General features: G+C 38.6%; 1 protein-coding gene across 2 annotated transcripts in view; it reads left to right on the top strand.

Moving 5' to 3' along the window:
* Positions 1-5,451: 5,451 nt before the first annotated feature.
* si:ch211-26b3.4 (connector enhancer of kinase suppressor of ras 2) overlaps positions 5,452-21,136 on the top strand; it is a 615,118-nt gene continuing 599,433 nt past the window's right edge. Inside the window, exon 1 of one of the 2 annotated variants that reach the window (XM_039765942.1) lies at positions 5,452-5,766. In XM_039765942.1, the coding sequence (XP_039621876.1) occupies positions 5,703-5,766 (64 nt within the window). In that variant the 5' untranslated portion in view covers positions 5,452-5,702. The remainder of the gene's footprint in view (positions 5,767-21,136) is intronic. The other variant, XM_039765943.1, reaches the window with a different exon arrangement.

The raw sequence follows: 21,136 nt of genomic DNA, 5'->3' as shown, positions 1-21,136 counted from the left end.
TTGTTTTACACCTTTCATATATCTCTTCACATTTTAACCAGCCTAGTCCAAGTCAGTGTCATGGTACTTGCCTCATCTCACAGAATAAGAGACATGCATAGATGGAATGTATTCTATCAAAAGGAACGCCTATGCACTCGTTCACATTTGTGGGACCAATCCATATAATATCAACAATTAACTTAATTAACTTGATGCCAAAGGAAAAACCCATACAAATATAAGAGACATGCACAAAAGTCATACAGCGAGTCCTCAGGCCAGGATTTGAGGTAAAGCTGTAAGATAACAGTGCTAAGCACTGCACCATTCCTGATAAATATTTCATATATATTTTGTTATTGTCATCAGCTTTGCTCATTTGGTAGCTGTGCTGCCTTACACGACATTCTAGGCTGAAATCCCACATTTGTTTTAATCTATTTGTGCAGTGTTTGCATGTTTTCCCTGTCTCTGAATTGGTTTTCATTCAGGGTTTCCAGTCCTTCCATATCTCCAAAAATGCTCTTAAGTCTGTATGGCCTGTGGTGGCCTGACTCCATGTTCAGGGCTGTTGCCTACCTTGAGCCCTGTGCTTCTAAGATTGGGACTGCTCACCAGTGGGCAGGGCTTAGTGCCACCATTAAGGTGAATTATGTATTCACCTAGGGTGCAGATCATAAGAGGATTGGGGGGGAACCAGCTGCACAGGTTAGCTACCAAAAAGTTGGTTGGTGCATAGATAAGTCTGGCCTAGGCTGCAAAATAACCTAGCCCTGGCCCTGGCACAGCTGGTTTGAGAAAATTTGAGTATGTTATATACTGTTTGAATCTGGTGACTATTATAAGATACATAGCTGTAACATCCTCCCTGCGTGGAGTTTGCATGTTCTCCCTGTGTCTGCGTGGGTTTCCTCCGGGTACTCCGGGTTCCTCCAACAGTCCAAGGACATGCAGGTTATTTGCATTGGCGATTCTAAATTGTCCCTAATGTGTGCTTGTTGTGTGTGTGTGTGTGTGTGTGTGTTCACACCCTGCCCAGGGTTTGTTTCCTGCCTTGAACCCTGTGTTGGCTGGGATTGGCTCCAGCAGACCCCCGTGACCCTGTAGTTAGGATATAGCGGGTTGGATAATGGATGGATGGATAGCTGTAACATTTCTGTAGCTCTGTTGTTTTAAATTTCGGAATTATGTTTAATTATTTTGAAAGGGGGATTTCAAAAATGGCTGTATGGAAGATTGAATGGATCAAAAACACTGTTTATGGATGCAAAATAAATATTATTACTTACTATTTGACAACTTACACATTTGTGATACAATTGGTTCCATTTGTTTGTTTTTCTAATTGGTGAATTGGTACAGTGTAAATACTTTGTAGCAACATTTAAACCATAGCCTTAAAGTCCTATGTCCAAAACTATAACCACACCACTCACTAAATACCAATACTACTTGCTTAGATGTGTTTGTAAATTAGCACTTGCCAATATGTACATATTCAAAATGTTATATTTAATACATGGACCTCGAGGAACTGGTTGCAGTCTTTGTGTATGGCTAAGAAGAAATAAAATCGTGAACCATTCAAGCCATTTAAACAAATACCGTTTTAGATTATTTGAGCCTCAAGCCACACACCAATCAAACCTAAACGTGACTTGAGGTACATGAGGTACACACTGCACGTGCACACCTACACTCACACTCGTACTGGTAAAGGCACCAACAAAATGTAAATGTGTGTCAATCATCAAACTGTAGTACCTGTCAAGGCTCATCCGAACATGGTGTTCTCTTGGTAAACTCGACTAAGACGCTTCCCAAAAGAACTGCGCACAACTTTCCTATTTTCGTTTCGGTGCGCATCCTAAAACAGCCATCTCGTGCTCCTTTTTCTAGTGGATTTTGCCCTGCGTCCATTGGCATTAAAAGTATGCTCATGTGTAATTTCAGTCCAATACAACCATCGATATCCATTTAACAACAGCAGTAACATTTATTTACATAACACAACTTCATTCAAATCGTGCAGCTCAATATGCAAAAAGCTAAGCAATTCTTATACGACTGCACTTGAAAGAAGCTGTTCTCATTACGTTACCCTTTTAATTCAATTCAATTCAATGTCGCTATAAATCGGAGTCTATTCCGGCTTCGCTGAGTTCAAACAACCAGTACACGAGTACATCGCAAGACCAACTCACGACAACACCACGGTAACACTCGTGACCAGTTTAGGATGCATGTTACCGTGACATGCACGTCTGTGGCGATGTGGAGGAATGAAAGAGATTCTTCTAGAAAATCCGTGTTTCCGGCTGTGATTGTACACAAACGTGGTGACGTCCAACATTCAGTATATTCTTGACATCTATTTGACTCGGAGGGATACCGGACTTTAATGCACTGATTTGATCTTAACTTAGTAATCAGACACTATTGTTTTTTTGATATATGGTTGGGAGCCCTGGATAATCAGACCAGAGTGGAACCTGCAAACTCCACAGCCAGTTAGGAGATCGGAATTTGAACAATAGAGATTTCAAACATCCAGTAAAACATTTAACTTATACGGTTAATTAGGGTCAACTGGGTTGCAAATGGAATGATGATGGGAGTGATCAACATGATTTTATAAGATGCCGCCTAAAGAATTTGTCCCTATACGTAATTGATGTATTATATGCATGAAGTCTGCAAGTTCTGCGATTGCTCAAGTAGATTTGATCAAGCTCTATTTTACTGCTTATACCGCGAAGGAGAGTCGATTTACATCTGTATCGTCTGTATCTGTGCACACGATCATGTTATTGACTGACCTCTTTTGGGGTTTATAATTCTACTGGAAGAAGGCTACGAAATGTATTAACAATGCTAATCTACGCATCGCAAGCTCCTGTTTCATTGAACGGTGCACAAAAAGAAGAATGAATGTTATATGATCTGATACCGTTTTCTGAAAACCAAGACAAGAGACAAACTGTTTCATATTTTGAAATATAAATTGCCAAGTATCGTAGTTTTGTTTTTGTGTAAGTTCTATACGTATGAGCCTGTTTTGAACGCACACACAGTCATCTCTCCGTTGAACAAAACTGGTCTAAATCGAAAGACGTGATGCGAGGAGTATATGTGTGTGTGTGTGAGAGAGGGAGAGACGGCTTGGTTGAGTGACGTAGAGAGAGAGAGACAGAGAGAGAGAGAGAGAGAGAGGAGAGAGAGAGAGGTGCAGTGCAAACCTTGCAGCCTAGTTTGCCGTTTTCGGTCACGACGCTTCTCATTATAGCGTCCCTAGAGCTTCCTCACGGCCTCCAGACTAACAAACGTTTGGCTCAAGGTAGCCTAGAATAAATTACTCAGCGCTGGGAGCAAAGCTAAACGTTAAATTGAAACATAAGGAATTACACTTTCTCACATTCGAACAGTGAACTCCGATTAATTTGCTGACGCTTCTAATACTGGTTCGAAACTTGGTTAGAAAGTGCAATTTTAAAGGCACGATATTGTTCTGGCCAATCAGCTATAAACAGCAAAATACTACTGACAAAAACAAGTAACTTAGATTGAAAATATCCATAACAAACTGTCAATTTGTACGTATAAATGGCAAGTAACTGAAACGAATCAACAACAATTCTATCGACCCTATAAACTAAAATGCAAGTTCTTTGGACATGGAGGGAAGCCTGGTTGGATCTAGTGGGACACGGTAGAACCTATTTTCCACTTTGACAGTAGGCAGCGCTAACCACTGCGCCACTATGCCAACCCTAAGTTCCTGAATCCAGAACCCCATTTTTCACATACACTCATAGTATCCGTTTAAGCTACTATTAAAGTTACTAAAATGTTTAAAACAATCATAATGTCTGTCCTTGGCTCATATACAGAAATAACAGATATGCTGCCCCGTACATTAGAACAGTGACTTCGTGACCATCGTGAGTAAAGGATAACACATTAAAAGCTATTAATAATAAGCACCTCATCAAAAAAAAAAAAACTTTTAAATGGAAGAGCAGCCATCAAAAACTTTTCACGGTTTACAACTACAATGTTTCATTAAGCTGCGTGCCTGTATATATGTGCGCAGTATACTAAGCATGAATATACGCGAAGATGATAACTTTCAGTTCCGTCAGGTATTTAGTGTAATTGAAGCCTTCATACACATGTGTTCGGGTAAGAAACCTCAAAACGGCGTCTTAGAAGCGGCACAGCCTAATTTTGTTTAAATAGTTCACTTATTGATTGATCAGTTAATTAAATGTTTTGATGCGTTATGTACCATGGTTAGGGTAAGGTTTCACTACCACATCTAGAAGGGCGTTGTACTTATTAAGAGCTTTCATGCTTTAGACAAGCTTTCACTGTAGGTGTGAATAATTAATTTTAAATAACATTCAGAGAAAGCCGGAAACTAAATGAAAACAACACTGCACGAAACACGTTCTTTAAACTTTTTTCGCCTATATAAAATACCGGTGGTGGCGCAGCAGGTAGCTTTGCCACCACATTTCCTATACGCGAGGCCTCTTACCGAATGTGTTCTCCTCGTGGACCCGAGTTTGTGCCCACCTTTACCAATATATAGCGTCGTAGGAGAATTGCACCATATACCGACAGTGCTGAGCTTAACGCAGAAACAAATACAGATTGACACACTCACTGGTTCTAGGCTGAGGAAAACTCTACACTGAAGGTGATCGGGTACTGGAGAAGAAAGTCAGATAAGCTAATTGCTGCGCCACAGTGTCGCTTCTAAGGCTGATCAGCAAAGTTGTGCTGGTGTGAGGAGTGTGATCTGCTGTGAAGGGGATTCTCGGCGATCCTGATTTATGCTTAGTGATAAGAAGATGCTATTATTGTATTCCTCGCTTAGTGTGCCATCAACATGAGTTTATTCCTGGCCAAAGTCCTGGTTTGCTTTGTATATTTCATCGTGATGATCACATGTATTCTTCTATTATACATACTGTACGTATACTGCTATTATTTTTTATTGACGACGACTGCTAACAATTTCAATAAAAATTGATTCAATGCTGAATACCACTTTAAAGCAAGGCGCGGGCGAAAAATCTGACTGCCCTTTTACATTATACAGTATAGCGCTCTTCACCGTGAGCACCCAGTACAGCAACCAAGCAAAGCGAAGCAAAATTCAATTAATTATGTGGCTGTACTGAAATGTGCACAGAAAAAAAATACTAACTGGTGTGTGCAATCCGCTCGTGGTGTTTATTATGGGAGAGTGCGTCGATGATGCTCATTATACTGAGATGAGGGATTGGTACACCTCACTGGGTGGTAGAGGATGCGCACACGCCCGACACATACTGTGGCTGCTTCTAGTGGAATGTACTACTCCAGGCTGGCGGTGAGCGCTTTTTCTCCAAACCACTGCACCATTTCCTGGTTCATGTGGCCCGGGTTTTGCTGCTGCAGAGTGCAGTGGGGAGGTGCTATAGACTCGCTCAGCTCACACAGCCCCTGACTCGATTAGAGTAACACAGTGCGGGGATCTAAGCAGGAGGGACGTCGGGTTCGCCAGCTCCGCCGCGTGCGTGTGTGTGTATGTGAATGCGTGTGGACTGCACCATCCTTCCCAGTACCCTCATTCAGCCATGCTTTGAAAGCATACATCTCTAAAAATATATATTTAATTTTTTAATCACTTCAAGCATTCTGAAGAGTGTGAAAGAAAACTGACTTCGGCTATGGCTTTGGTTATGGAACCTATTAGCAAATGGACACCCAAGCAAGTGTTAGACTGGATGAAAGGTACTATTTTTTCTATATACTTTTTGCGCGTGCTTTTCCCTCGACTATTGAAATATTTTATGCTGTGTTATGTATATAATGCACTTGTGTGGTAGAATAAATGGCAATGCATTTGAGCTGCTAGCACGATCAGATTTTTAAGCTAAATAATGCACAGTAAAAATGTATGGCACAAAACGGGCACATGCAACGCGTGCACTCTCCGATCTGCACTAAAGTGCACGCGTCCGACTCGCTTCAGCAGTCGTGAAAGATGCCCGTGAATTTGTGCAAATACGTGTGGCGTATACATCGCATTTCTTCTTCTTTTTACGTTCAGAGCACGATACATTTTTTTCTGTCTTTTGCAAGGATCAGGTGAGATGATGCAGTGGCATGTGTTTGTATCCGTGTGACTGACTAATAATCACCCTCCCGAAATAAATTAAGCAAATGTTTTTTGTATTTTCAGTCTCTGTTTACGGCTTTAAGGTGTTATTTTCTATTACCTTTGCGGTCTGCTTGCCTACTAGGCTTTTTGTTTGCAAACCTATGTAGGCAAGCAGTAGCACCCTGGACAGTGCAGGGTTGCCTTTTAAGGAAATTGCTTGTTATCTATCAGTCGACTTTATATGATAATGTTTCATTGGATAGAAACACAAACCCAGTTTACATCAATTACAGTAGCCTAGCATTAAAAGCGTTGTGCATCGGATGCTTTGTCCCTACCGGAGGAAATCCGTGGATTAAAAGAAAGAAAGAAGGAAACAAAATGTCTCGTTACAATGTATAGAATGTCAGCAGCTTCACTGTAACATTGACAAGTGAGCAAGTCGGGATAAATACGGTTGTCAAACTTTAAGCTGCCTTCATGAATGTGTCCCGCCCCGTTTCTGAACAGTGGAGAGCTCTCTCTTCTGTTTCTCATGTGGGAATCCCCCTTTCAACGTTTGAAACATGCAGATCAGCAGCTAGCAGGGCATGATTTAATGAGCAACCATGGGTCTGGAGAGCCTTTTAGTGAAGGATCATCGGAAATATGTTGCATTTTCTTGTTATTAAAATATTAAACCGGATGAAAAGGAATAAAATTGTTCTAAGACGCTTTATATTTTTTAACATTTTACAAGAAATATCAGACATTCTGCATCTTTTAGTACAGTACTTCAAAATAAGTGAAATCCAAATGTTATTTGTTAAGTAAAAAGGGAGAAATAGTGTTGGTTCCGAAGACTAACAAACAGCACACATGTCTGGATAAATATATATGAAAAAGTAAAGGGAGGGGTCTAATTGTCCTTCTAATTTTAAGCATGCCTCTCCCCTCCCAAGGCCTTAGCTCACCTGCCGGTGAAAGACCTCTTAAAAGCAGTTCAGGATTCATTTTGGCAAAAGGAATGTTCATACTTCATGTAATGAAGGGAGGATGATAGGCATTAAATATTAAACAAGGTTGTGATCCTCAGAACTAATGTTACTTTTATTGGAAGATATCTATATATAGAGCACAATTTGTAGCCCATTTCACTAATGATACTTTTCCTCAGGGAATGAAATTATATTTAGAATATATTATACGATTGAATCAAGTTGGCCTAATTTAATGATACTAAGGTTAGTGCAAAAATGTTCCTTCCAGGAGTGTTTCTGTGATGTCACCACAGGCATGAGGAGATCACATTTGCTCCCTGAAGGATAAAATCATTGTAAAGCACAATGTTCCTTTTGAGATAGCAGGCACTGACATAAGACTTGTAGCCATAAATGTCTGGCTACAAGTCAGACAACTGGAATGTCTGCTCCAGCGAGGGGAATCACTAGCCCCAGACACACAGTGCTGGCTCCAAATATTCCTGGAAACTGACCAGCTCATGCATGGCTGCATAAAGCAAGTGATAAATCCATTAGATATACAGTGGCGTGATGGAAATGCAATCAATCATCTATTTTATATATATTGGGGTTTTTTTCTTAATTTATTGGGGTACAATCTGCTTTTATTTACTAACACTATATTATTTTCTGCTTTATAAAACGACCTTATATACCAAATTACTCCCTCAATATAGGGATTTGTTGTTTATTTATTTATTTTTGTTAAAGGTTGTTTTCTCTTGTTTAAATAAAGTGTCATTTGCAACTAACGGAACAGAGCACACAATAACTGACTTGTCTAGTGTTTTTCAGCCACATGACTGAGTGCTACTTCAAAATAAGTAAACGTGTAATATATAAGCGGGCGTTTTTTTTTTACTCCAATGGAGATGTCATTCTCGTTCACAGATCCTTCATTTTATTTTTTCAGACATGAACATCAATAATGAGTTCGGCTTCCTCGGATCACGATAATTAATAGCAATGCTTAAATAGCCTTGACTAGAGGGGCATCTTGATTTTCTCACCATGACTCCCCTACTTGCCTTATGGCAACCCCCTAACCTTATTCGACCCTGTCTGTTCTAATAAGGGTACAGACATGCAAAAAGCAGCGAGAACATAAACTGCAGAAAAAGATAAGTCAACCAAAGAAGGTAAAACACAATCCAATCAGTCGTCAATATGCATTGGCTTCAGCGCCCAATATTAGTACAAATTTGCTTCATACTTGCACACGTCCACACACGCATGTAAACATATATGTACAACAAGACGCTCGTCACGGCCAGATAATTGTGCGATTAAGCAACGCTGTGGATTGGTCAATGGGCGCTTGAAGCCAGACCGAAATGCAGCCGATTAAATCAAGTATGTGTCAAATATGTCAGAGTAAGGTTTTTAATAACTTTTAGAAAATTGTACAATTTTCCCTTATTTTTATGCAGAACGCAACTTGCCGGTTACAATGGCAACATAGGCTGCACGACACCGCATAAAATTTGTAGTTCTATCTATCTATCTATCTATCTATCTATCTATCTATCTATCTATCTATCTATCTATCTATCTATCTATCTATCTAGTTACCCACCGATACGTGTAATCTTCAGCGCTACCCACAGCAGTATTGTATACTCACTGTAGTTTATGTATTGAAAAAAATAGTCCTAATGTGTTTACCTATGTGCATTTATATTTACACTTATTTATTTAGGTGGCTTTTTGTTCAAATTAACTTACAAATGGGCAAGTGAAGGCATAGAAATCACTAAAGCTATATCACTAAGCTAGACGAAAAAGTCTACAAATTAACTAAAACAACGGCTTAGAATGGACTGAATTAGCATAAGCATTAACCAGAATGAGCTGATGTTTTCCCTCCACCATTGGCTATGAGTCTCCTTCATTTTTACTTGATCACGAATCATAGAAAACTTGTACCCTCAAGTAGATAATCGAAATGCTAATATGAGAATACCGTCACAAACCGCTGTGGAATACGGATAAACAAGGGCATCCCTAAATATGCTAAATTCGGAGTTACAGCCCCCAAACGCTAACATCTCATAAACCAACATTTAAAACGTTGATCAGGGAATACCCGACAAACAGACGTGGAGAAATGCTCCAGGGAGAATGGGGAAACCCCCTCCCACCGCTCTGGAATCGTCACGCTCCCGTTTCTTACCCACTCCCCAACACACACACATACACGCACACACTAAAATGTTAAAGTTATTACAGCAGGCAGATGCAGAGGGATGAAAATTGTTTTGCCACAGATCATTGGGGCTTTTTCTTATCGGTTAATGATGCTGGTTCGTTTAATAAACCATAGATAAAAAAGCCGTGTTTTCCCAGATCAGTTATTAAAAAAAAAAAACACGGACTGACATGTCTGTCATCCTTATGAAACGCCATGATTGTAAACAAAAAATGTAATTTAACCGAAAAGGTAAATTGGGTTAACCGAGTTTAGCAATGTATGCAAATGTGACTAAGAAAAAAGACGTGTAACGAACTATAGGTATTAAAATTATTACCTGCTTTCAAATAGGAATAAAGAAAGATAAAGAAACAGATACGGAGCTAAATAGGAGCTTTACCGTTTGTGATTGAGCCGTTGCCAGTGTCGCCCCATATTGACTGAAAGCTCTTATTCCTCACTGTATGATAGCTATTCGTATCTATCTATCTATCTATCTATCTATCTATCTATCTATCTATCTATCTATCTATCTATCTATCTATCTATCTATCTATCTATCTATCTATCTATCTATCTATCTATCTAACTAACTAACTAAGAGCCCTACTATGGAAACACAGTTCATTTTCATCTGTATGGTTGTTGTTTAGTCTGCCCATGTTCACATGAGTTTCCTTTCACAAATATTGTATATGCTGTTTGGTGAATCTTCCTTGGATGGGTTTTGTTCAATGTGTATAAGCATGTTTCATGATATTTTTTCCCTGCCTTACACCACACAACACATTCATCCATACATCTGTTATCAAGCCATTTTAAACAGATTTCAGGGTCACGTGAAGTAAGGCTTATTCTGGTGGCACTGGGTTCAGAAGCCAATCCATCCAAGAATACACTCTTGCACATAGCCATGTTCACTGATCTATGGCTAATTGTACCTAACTTGTAAAATGTAGGTATAAGGCAGGAAAACCAGAGCACCTGAAGAGAAATAATGTAGACACAATAAAAACATCTACTGTAAACTCCATGCAGTCAGTGTCTTATGTTTTAATCCTTCAATTCTTCTCCCATTTGTTTCCATTAAATACTTATAGATTACAATAGGTTCAAAAGTAAGAAAGGCAACCCTGACTTCAATTGCCTTCAGCACAATAATTTCCTGCCTGCTAACATTCATCTTCAAAATTCAGCATCTTACATCTATGATGATGTAAATTCCCACACCCAAGAATACTTACTTCTCATGTTTATCCCTTATTAATGATTTAGACACACAAGGACCTTTGCAGATAGCTTCCTTTCTTTCTATCCCATAATCCCCATTAATCAACTCTTGTTTAAGGCTCTGTTGAAATGATCACCCCAGGAACTCCATGTATCGGTTGGTACGGCATTACATTCAGCTTGTGCATGGGACATCCTTTTTTCTCAAATTTTCAGTTTTTCTAGATTTGTTTTTTTATGTTTTAACTCTTTTTCAAACTGAGCCATTTCTAATCCCCAGATCCTGACTACTGTGCATACATCCTTCAATTTGATGCTAGGACTTTTCTCAAAGCATCTCCCAATTTTTCAATATTTCTGTTATCTACCTTGAAATTGAGTTACTTGACCATTCACTTTGTTGTTCTTGTTTGCTTTATAAAACTGCTTTGTGACAGCAGTTACTGCACAAAATAGTTATATATACAGTTATAGTTATACTGGCACCCTGTGCTTTTCACAGATGAGAGCAGGTTCACCCTGAGCAAATGTGACAGACGTGAAAGGGTCTGGAGAAGCCATGGAGAATGTTATGCTGCCTGTAACGTCGTTCAGCATGACCAGTTTGGTAGTGGGTCAGTGATGGTCAGGGGAGGCAATATCCATGGAGGGACCTACATACCTCTACAGGCTAGACAACAGCACCTTCACTGCCTTTAGGTATTGGGATGAAATCCTTGGACCCAGTGTCAGACCCTATGCTGGTGCAGTGGGTCCTGGGTTCCTCCTGGTGCACGGCAATGGCCCAGCCTCATGTGACGAGAGTATGCGGGCAGTTCCTGGAGGATGAAGGAAGTGATACCATTGACTGGCCTCACACACTCATCTGACCTCAATCCAATAGAACACCTCTGGGACGTTATGTTTCGGTCTATCCAATGCCGGCAGGTTGCACCTCAGACCGTACAGGAGCTCAGTGTTGTAGGATTTCTTTCCCATTGAGATCTGATATGTTTTCAAAGTTCCTTTAATTTTTTTCATAAGTTTATATATATATATATATATGTATGGTTGAAATAGTTTTTACTGTCAAATAATGCAAAGAGTACACGACACATGTTTCACCCTAATTCTGGGCTCATCAGGCGTACACACTCACTGCACTCCCTCTTGGGAGTCGAACCTTGGGCGTCATCGTCAGGGGCGAAGCCTCTCATTACCTGGTAGGTAACCACCCATACAGTCAGATTGTGATTCAGACTACGAATGCCTTGAATATCTATCTATATATATATATATATACACACACTTCTTTCTGTCTGACATGTTCAAGCCATGTATTCTTTTTATTTCAGTATTTCCTTTAGGCTATGCTGTGCAGTGTATCTTTGTGTTCTGTCACAAAAACAGACAAATGAGTCTTGCTTTTCCCAAATACTGCCTGACGTGCTTGCGTCTCTTAGCATTCATTTTACCACCTCCATGTTACATGTCTATATCCATAACCTATCTTTGTTGCATTCAAGCATCAGTGGATTGCAGGCAGTGGAATTAGTGGCTAAGGCACTGTATGGACTGTAAACTATGATGCCATCCTTTGATTCTCCACTGTTCAGATGTCACATAAGCTGCCAGTGCTTACTGTACAGTGTAATTTTTAAAAGACTGCTCTGTGTCCATGTGTCATTATAACATGTACTAGTAATCAGGTAAACCATAAATTAATTTTGTCTAGCATTTATTCAACAACAAAGTTGATTGTTATTCTCTTTGTTAAGTTTTCAATATTCTTTAGAGGAGGTGAACAGGGATATGTTGATATATATTTCATAGATGAGATTGCTGACCATTTGATTTACTTTTTAGAGAATCATTTAAAGACATTGTTACTTTGAGGTCAGGATTTTCGGCTGCTTAGATGAATCAGTCATGTGGTGTATGTACAATATTCATTTCATTCTGCTCATTTCGCAAAGCTGTCTAGTTTAATTTTAAAATGGTGCCAGTGTCATCATATGCTGACTTGCATCTGCTCAGTCGCATGTTCCTGTGATGCCTGCTGATGACATAAGCACATCGCCTGATGTCCAGAATATGAATAAATCAACAGTATGAATAAATGTAATAATGAATTGTATACTTGGCAGAAGTTTCACTTTAAATGTAATATTTCTTGTCATCTTAAATTAGAAAATCATGTTTTTCTTGTTCTGACTCTTTGTAATGGCTATTCTTTACGTGAGACCTTGACAGTTTTTGAAAAGCATCTGGATGGCATATTGGGAAAGTTTACCAACCAACATGTTAATGGACAGAATGGATTCTTTTTGTCTGTGAAACTTGTTATAATTTTATGCCTTCTGGCAAACACTTTTTGATACGGGTGACTGGAGTATTATAAAAACTGGATACGATTCATATGTGACTGCAACACTTTAATGTTTTCTTGCATTTTACCAAAACGACATTAGCTGGGCTGAGTAGGTTTTAAAGGCCACCAATTTAATTTCACTGAAAAGGTCATCTGAGTATGTACCATACATTAAATATTTCTGTACCATTTTGCTTGAGTTTTACCTTTAGGCTCATCATTCCTCAAAATGCTGCCATTTTTGCAGGTGACTGATGATTTCAGAAATGATCAGTGGCGTCATTCCCTTGTTCTGTTAGCAATTGTGCAGCCTGAATTTGAAAAGGAAGCCAGAAGTAATTTCCATGTCTCATAAATCAGTTTAACATATGGAATGGATGGTTAACACCGGGTTGCTCTAAAGCAAATATATTAATTTTTTGTTGTCTACCCTGTAGTTTGGGTGTTGATCACTTTAATATTTTTGTACATGTATCCAGTGGCAGTTTGCAATACATTTAAATTGGTTTTGGGGGCTTCTGGTGTCAATTGGTGTCTCTAATGTGGTATAACAGAGTATCCTGTGATCATATGGCCCCCATCCCACCTTGCATCCATTGCTGTTGAGATAGCCTCTGCCTCCCTTTCCCATTGACCAGTACTGAGTCAAGACACTTTACCTTTGAACGTCATTTATGTGTGATCCAGTGTAGCTTCATGACCAAGTGATGTCAAACCTTCCTTTTGCTATTGCTAATAGTATTATCAGCACAACACATATACTGTATTGTCATGTGCAGAAAGAGATGTTCACCTTTGTTTGTGATCTCATTTTAATCAGTTTGAATTTTAAAAAAGTAGAATGATTAACATTCTGCTTAGCTTTCTTCACAATCTCTGAGGAGTTGGCACATTTTCCCTTGTGTTTTCTCTGCGTACTTTGGTTTTCCTTTTTCTCATCAAAGTTGTACATTTCAAAGTATCTGGTGATTCAAATCAAGTGACTATGTGCACCTAGTGTGCTTTGTAATGGACTGCTGTCTGATTCAAGGTTGGTCTGTGCCTAGTACAGATGGTCTATAGATTCATTCAGACTCTGAAATTCATTGTCAGGATTGTTAAAGTAATGTTCTATTTATTATTTTTATTTTTTTCCAGAATGGCAGTTATGTCATGATTTGCTTCATTTTGTTTTTGGGATGTGCATTAAAACTCTTGTGCGTCTCTAGGTATGTGGTGCATATGATGTTTTCCATGGGATATCGTTGCAGCTATAAGATTACTTCATTGTTTTAAAGGAAAACTCCACCCAAAAATGCTACATTTTTTATCTGTTACTTACCTCATGTTGTTGTAAAGATGGCTCAGAAAAACTTTAAATTTCATGTTTAAATGGAGAACCGAGATCACAGAATTACTGATATACAATGGGATTCAATGGGGATTCAGGCAAAACAACATGAAGCATTATCAGATGTCGATACATGTTGCATGGTGCTGTCGTATGCGCACAATATCACAAACATATGTATTTTGGCTAAAGTTTTATTTAATAAAATTCCAAACAATTGAATTTTGCAAAAATAAAGGGAAGGATTTGAGGGAGACTTAGTTTTTGAGCAAATTAATGAGGTACTGAATGTGGTTTAGTTGTAGCTGTGTTTATGGACTTCAGGCTTTATGTTACCTTATGAACTGTAGTTATCGAGATCTGATTTTAAATTGCTAGCTTTTGCTTCCCCTGAAGATCATACTAATATGCCCTTAAAATAACAAGATCACCTCCATAATCCTTAAGTATTGTTTGTGAGTACTTGCATGAAAGGTTCTTGACAGTCCCTGTCATGTTGTAGTAAGAAAATTGCCTCTGGCTCTGCCATTTTTACTCTTTTTTATGTCTCCAGCCCCTATATCATGTGGCAAAAGCATAGGTAATATTGCCATGCCGCATACATGGATAGGAGAGGCTTGAGGTAAAAGGTTTGAAAAAAAGGAATGGCTAACAGGTGTAGCCCCATGAACATTTCTAACAGTCACAACATGGATAAATGAATGCTGGATAAATGGAAAGATCATATCTACTGTGCTGCTTTGTATAGCAGACCACAACTTTTAATTCCATGTGTCTGTCATAAGCCTTCGGCCTTTAGTGTTAATTGTTTGATGCTTTTTTGGGTTTTATTCATATCGCAATGATATTTTTGATTTTTTCCACAGGTGCAGACATTTTGTTCATAGTTGGTCATCTTGCACTCTGAATTTAGTTCAGTTTTTGAACCCCTGGCTTTCTCCTTTTGCATTTTAGTTATGGTCACTTGGTTTAATTGCCATCCCATTAATAGATTCTGGCCTGTGTGAATGATTATTCTTTCGAAATTGCTTCTCAAATTTCTCTTCTCCTGATCCATATAATTATTTGTCCTTTGGACACACCACGTTTCATTTTTGCCCCTGACAGTAGTTTATAAAAGGTACAATATCTGTTTCAACAACATAGTTGGTCACTTAGTCATAACATTCAGTGGCATCACTGCAACACAAATGAGCTGTTCTCCAATTTTAAATGAACATCTTTTTGGTTTTTGTCAATGTTCTTCTGTTTGATTTGAATGTTTATTTATTGGGCTTTAATTTTAAATGGTTTGGGGAACATTAAATTCAACAAGAATTTATTTGTATGTAGTGCCCCTCACATTATTACATGGCTCAGACTATTGAATTGTAATACTATCAATTAATATTGAAGAGCAAACTTAACCTAAAGTATCAAGTAACAGTTTTATAGTACAAAGAAAGGGATAGGTTGTAACAGTGAGGAGGACAACACAATCTCCTGGATGAAACAAATCCTGAGGGATAACGTCCTCTGAGAAATTACAGTTTTTAAGTAAGGTAACACAGCAAGTGGGACATCCTTCACAAAAGTTTGCCCAGAGAAGTGTAAAGAACTGTGGTGGCGTTATGTGGAGCTACAGAGCTGGGCCAAGTTTAAGAATCACACCATGGTCATGATGCTGTTGGGACAAGTCCTCTTGGAGACGTCGCTTAGCAATAGTGGAAAAAATGAGGAAACTGTTTTTAGAGTCAGTAGGTTTGATAACTTTGACCACTTTAGAATGGGGAAAGCAGAAAAGCTACAAACTCATCTCCCTGCCTGATAAGCTATCTCTGGCTAGATTTGTGAATTCACTAATCTAAAGTTATTAGCTCAGTTCTCTAATTCTTCCCCAGTGCAGTCCACGATCAACATAACCTGAATTGTGTTTTCACTTAAATAAAATTAAGTTATGTATTTGAATGTAGTCTTATTTTATCATGGTACCAGAGAGCAGTGAAGTGTTATATATTGTTTAACATGCAAGTAAGAATTTTCATGTACTCTACTCATATAATAATCTTATTACTACTACTACCGCTTCCTCTCTTACATCAATTTCTGCTATCATTACTACTATTACTACTACTATTATAATATGGAAAAGATTAACTTAGTGGAAAACTCCCTCATAGTTTTGCCAAAGAGCAGTACATTCCATTTAGTCAGCTACATTTTTACATTGATTTAATACTTTAATACTTTAGTTTATGTATTTTTGAAGTATCTAGAATGTGTTTGTGATAGCCTGTGGTTTAAAGTTTTATTTGATAGGCCTTAATTAAAAAAAATCCAGCTGGAAATTTGATACAAATTTTTCCAAGAAAGCTAAAACTCAAAATATTTTAGACCGTGGCTGCTAGGCCATTTTTGCTGCCTAATTAAACAGGTTCTGTTTACGAAAGGTTATCCCTTCCAGCCCAATGCCATCTCTTAATCCATGGAGTGCCTCACATTTCTTTGAAGAAATCTTCTTGATTCTGTCTTTTGCCTGTCAGTTTAAAATTTGTGAAACTCAGCAAAGCAATGAATTACTGACTAGACATATTGGTCTACAAGAGTACCTTTACCAGCTTGAATTGCTGTTGTCAGTATTTGTTTTCCAGATGGCTTTCATACAACAATTATTTAACAGCAGGCAGACTCAAACATGGGTGACAAAGAATGAGTGTCTCTTTAACACGATTGAAGGCTACCATATAAAAAACATTTATACAGACAAATTCTTAATAGAACATGTTTGTATGGGAGAATTCAGGAGCGGAATTCAGTGGATGTCAGTAAAACATGCACTGTGGAGTCATTCAGTATCTTCAGTCAGAGCAATCGGGAAGTCAAACAAGTTCTTTATTTTATATTTTCTTTAGAAACACTCAGCAAATCAAAACGTACCATTATTTTCACTCATCTGTCCATTTTCTATATTTCTATACACCATGAGGCAGGAATCAGCTACAGACTGTGAAGTGAAATCAAATAAAGTATGCACGTATAAACCAGTCTACCTAAGTGCAAGTCAATGAATTGTAAGAGTAAATTAGATGCCCCACAGGAAGAATATGCATTTCCACACTGAAGGTGCCTTCAACATCACAATTAGGCAATAGTTTTCAGTTTTCTTTTCCTTTTTTTTTGGTTGAATTAATACCTTTCATGATAGAATCCCAATTTAAAACTGCTTTACACAATAAACATAAGGCAGAACTCAAAGCATAATGAAGCAATTTAATACCACAAAAGCAGCTGCTTCTCTATTCCTATCTGGACCCTTGTCTAGCCGGTGCTGTGAGTTGCCCCCATGTCCAGAACAGTGTTACCAAAAAGCACTTTCTTCTTTAACTGTTGTCTCTATAGTACTCTTCCTAGATTAAGGTTATTATTGTTAATGAAAACTACAACTAAAATCACAAACAAGTTATTCTTTTAATCAAAGTCAAAGCAAAGTAAACAAAAAATAAAACCAAACCAAAATTAAAACAACATTATTGAAAAACTGAAATAAAATAAAAATTGGGAATAAAAATCTGTCGCTTCTATTGTGTATATAAACCACTTGCTACCTTTGTCAGTCCATCTTTTTTTCCACTAATTGATGATGGACTTTGTAGCTATGGAACCCAATGAGCAGGTGTCAGGTAGCTAGGAAGAACACATTTTTGACCAAAGACATAAAGCAAAAAAATTAACTGGAAAGATTTGTGTGGGAAAACTCTGAGAATGGCACAGACAGCAAAAAGAGCAAGTGCTCAATCCATGTACATGGAGGTCAGGTTTGTGGTGCTAATTGAAAGAACCTGATAAACAGAAAAATACACTTACAGTGCTTGCAAAAAGATGTCTGTAAAGAGGGGGGAGAATTGTGACACAAATGTAAAAGGTAGAAACTCAGAGTTGTCAGCTCTGGGGTTTTCACCCTAGCCTTAGATTTTTGGTGTGAAGACGGTTGGACAGACATGCCCAAGAATCTTCAGGAGCATTAAGTGCTTCCACCCAGGCAGCTTCTCTTTCTCAAACATACAAATGTCCCTTTGACAAAAACAGGCCATTCAGTTCAACAAGCTCATAAATCCTGTGCTCTTTGATTCTCCCAAATAGCATTGCTTTCAAATTTGAATGTACCTAAAGTCCTACTCTTTACCACACTACTTCATTATTATTCTGTCTATTTATGGTTCGTTATGTGAGGAAAGCCTTAAATTTGCATGAAATGTACCCTTAAAAGCTGTGTCCCTGTGCTATTTTAAAGTACCAGTAGGGATTTTATGTACTAATTCCCATCACAGTCATGTCACCTCTTAATGTCTGTTTGCTTGAGCTGAAAAGTTTTGACCACTTCAATCTTTCATCATAGCTCAAACCTCCCAGTCCCAAAATCAGCCTAGTCAGTCTCCTCTGGATGTCTTCTAAAACTGATATGTCTTTTTTGTCCCTCTGTTGGACTTCTGTTGACCTGGTGCTAACCTTCTACCCCTGCCACCCCCTCCCAAAACACACCCAGCACATTTTTCTTGACCCCTCAAATACATAATTAATTTTTCATTGTGACATGACATGAGTGGAATTTCTAAGAAACTATATTCACACATCTTTGAGCTTTATGTACTCAGGCCATAGTTGCAAGGGTTAGAGTCCATTACAGCAGCATAGGATGCAAGGCAAGAATCAACTGGAGCACAAGTTCTTCTGAGGTTATACATATATGCAAAAGAGATCTAATAAGCTCCAGCCGTTAATCTAAGGGTAACATCTTTGGTAGGAAAGTGACTGCCTAGAAAATAAACAACACAGACGTGGAAAGAACATGCAAATGCAAATCAGAAAAGAACCTGAAGGATTCCATTAATTTATATTTAATTTATTTAGGGCGGCACGGTGGCGCAGTGGTAGCACTGCTGCCTCACAGTTAGGAGACCTGGGTTCGCTTCCCGGGTCCTCCCTGCGTGGAGTTTGCATGTTCTCCCCGTGTCTGCGTGGGTTTCCTCCGGGCGCTCCGATTTCCTCCCACAATCCAAAGACATGCAGGTTAGGTGTATTGGCGATTCTAAATTGGCCATAGTTTGTGCTGGGTGTGTTGTGTGTGTCCTGCAGTGGGTTGGCACCCTGCTCAGGTCTGGTTCGTGCCCTGTGTTGGCTGGGATTGGCTCCAGCAGACCCCCGTGACCCTGTATTTGGATTCAGCGGGTTGGAAAATGGATGGATGGATATATATATATATATATATATATATATATCTATATAATTATATATATATATGCCCTGCGGTGGGCTGGTGCCCTGCCTGGGGTTTGTTTCCTGCCTTGTGCCCTGTGGGTTGGATAATGGATATATATATATATATATATATATATATATATATATATAATATTTATTTAAAAGATGCATTTTGAGAGTAGAACACATAATATTAATATTGCAAATGTCATTAACAATAGAAAAAACACATTTTATTAATTTTATTTAAAAAAAACAGATTATTTCTTAATATTGACGGACTTACTGCAAAGTATCAGTCGATTTGACAAGATAACTAACTCACAAGTATAAAAAGAAGAGAAAGACTGTGATTCAGATGAGTCATCTGCTGACACAATCACACATTCATTCCTTTACTTTGAAAATGTGTAAGAGCATCTTGTATCACTCTCTGACAGGGCGTTACCATGGTGACATCACTTGGCCAGGTGTGCAGCACATTCGTTCTTGGGCTGTGTCACACTCCAGCCTGGTGAAGCTAGACCTTGACATGCTAAAAGTCCTTGTCTTTTCATGTCTCACATCTGAATACAGGACCGTTTGTATGATAACCTTGTACTTAGGCCTCCTGCATCTATGACGTTTAGTGAGGCACTGACAGCAAACATATCTTATAGATGGGGCACAAGACATCTGTAGGAGGTCATAAGAGCTTTGTTGTACAGTGTATCATATCAAATTCAATTAAGAACAGATTTCAATGCATCCCCCTTTTTAAGCATTCACAATGAGTATAAGCTGCACAGAAGAAGCTTTCTTCTTTGTGGCTTCCTCTGTTTCTGTATGAATCTGGCTACACAGTGGTGGGAGGGGGTAGGTTTCCCTAGCTGACTTACATTTTCTTTTCTCTTTTAATGTCAAAAATCTTTGCAAAGCACTACTGTCCCGTTTCCTTCCCTTAAAAAGAAAGGAGAAAAAAGTTCTACTGGTGCTCAATGTATCCCTACTGTGCCAATATGAAGGCATCCTGCTTACTTTGAGGAAGGAATGTCAGCTGAGGCACATATTTGAAGTTTTAGATGGAAATGCTCTCAGTAACAGGCATGACTTTCCTTCTGTCAGAGCATATTACATCACCCCTCTCTGAACAAGATCTCACGATTAGCCAAAGGTAATTTCAGAGATGATTTTATTTCTTGTTATTTGTATTCTATGATAGATAGATAGATAGATAGATAGATAGATATCTTTGGAAAACCAATTAATAATAAAGCAGTCAGGTAAATAGAAAAGAAGAAAGGATATGGGTGGCAACTTTTGGTTATTCTAGGAGATGTCAGTGTCATAATGATATGGGGGCATAGGTAGTTCATAAATCCACAGAAAATGCAAAAAATAGTAAAACATTTCTAGTTGGAATATCTAAAGATAGATAGATAGATAGATAGATAGATAGATAGATAGATAGATAGATAGATAGATAGACGGGCGGCACGGTGGCGCAGTGGGTAGCGCTGCCGCCTCGCAGTGACGAGACCCGGGTTCGCTTCCCTTGCATGTTCTCCCCGTGTCTGTGTGGGTTTCCTCCGGGTACTCCGGTTTCCTCCCACAGTCCAAAGACATGCTGGTTGGGTGCATTGGCGATTCTAAATTGTCCCTGGTGTGTGTGTGTGTGTGTGTG

This window comes from Polypterus senegalus, chromosome 10, assembly GCF_016835505.1.
Source record: "Polypterus senegalus isolate Bchr_013 chromosome 10, ASM1683550v1, whole genome shotgun sequence".
Classification (NCBI taxonomy): Eukaryota; Metazoa; Chordata; class Cladistia; order Polypteriformes; family Polypteridae; genus Polypterus; species Polypterus senegalus.
Note: the sequence above shows the minus strand (reverse complement) of the source record. Positions and strands in the feature narration are given on the sequence as shown.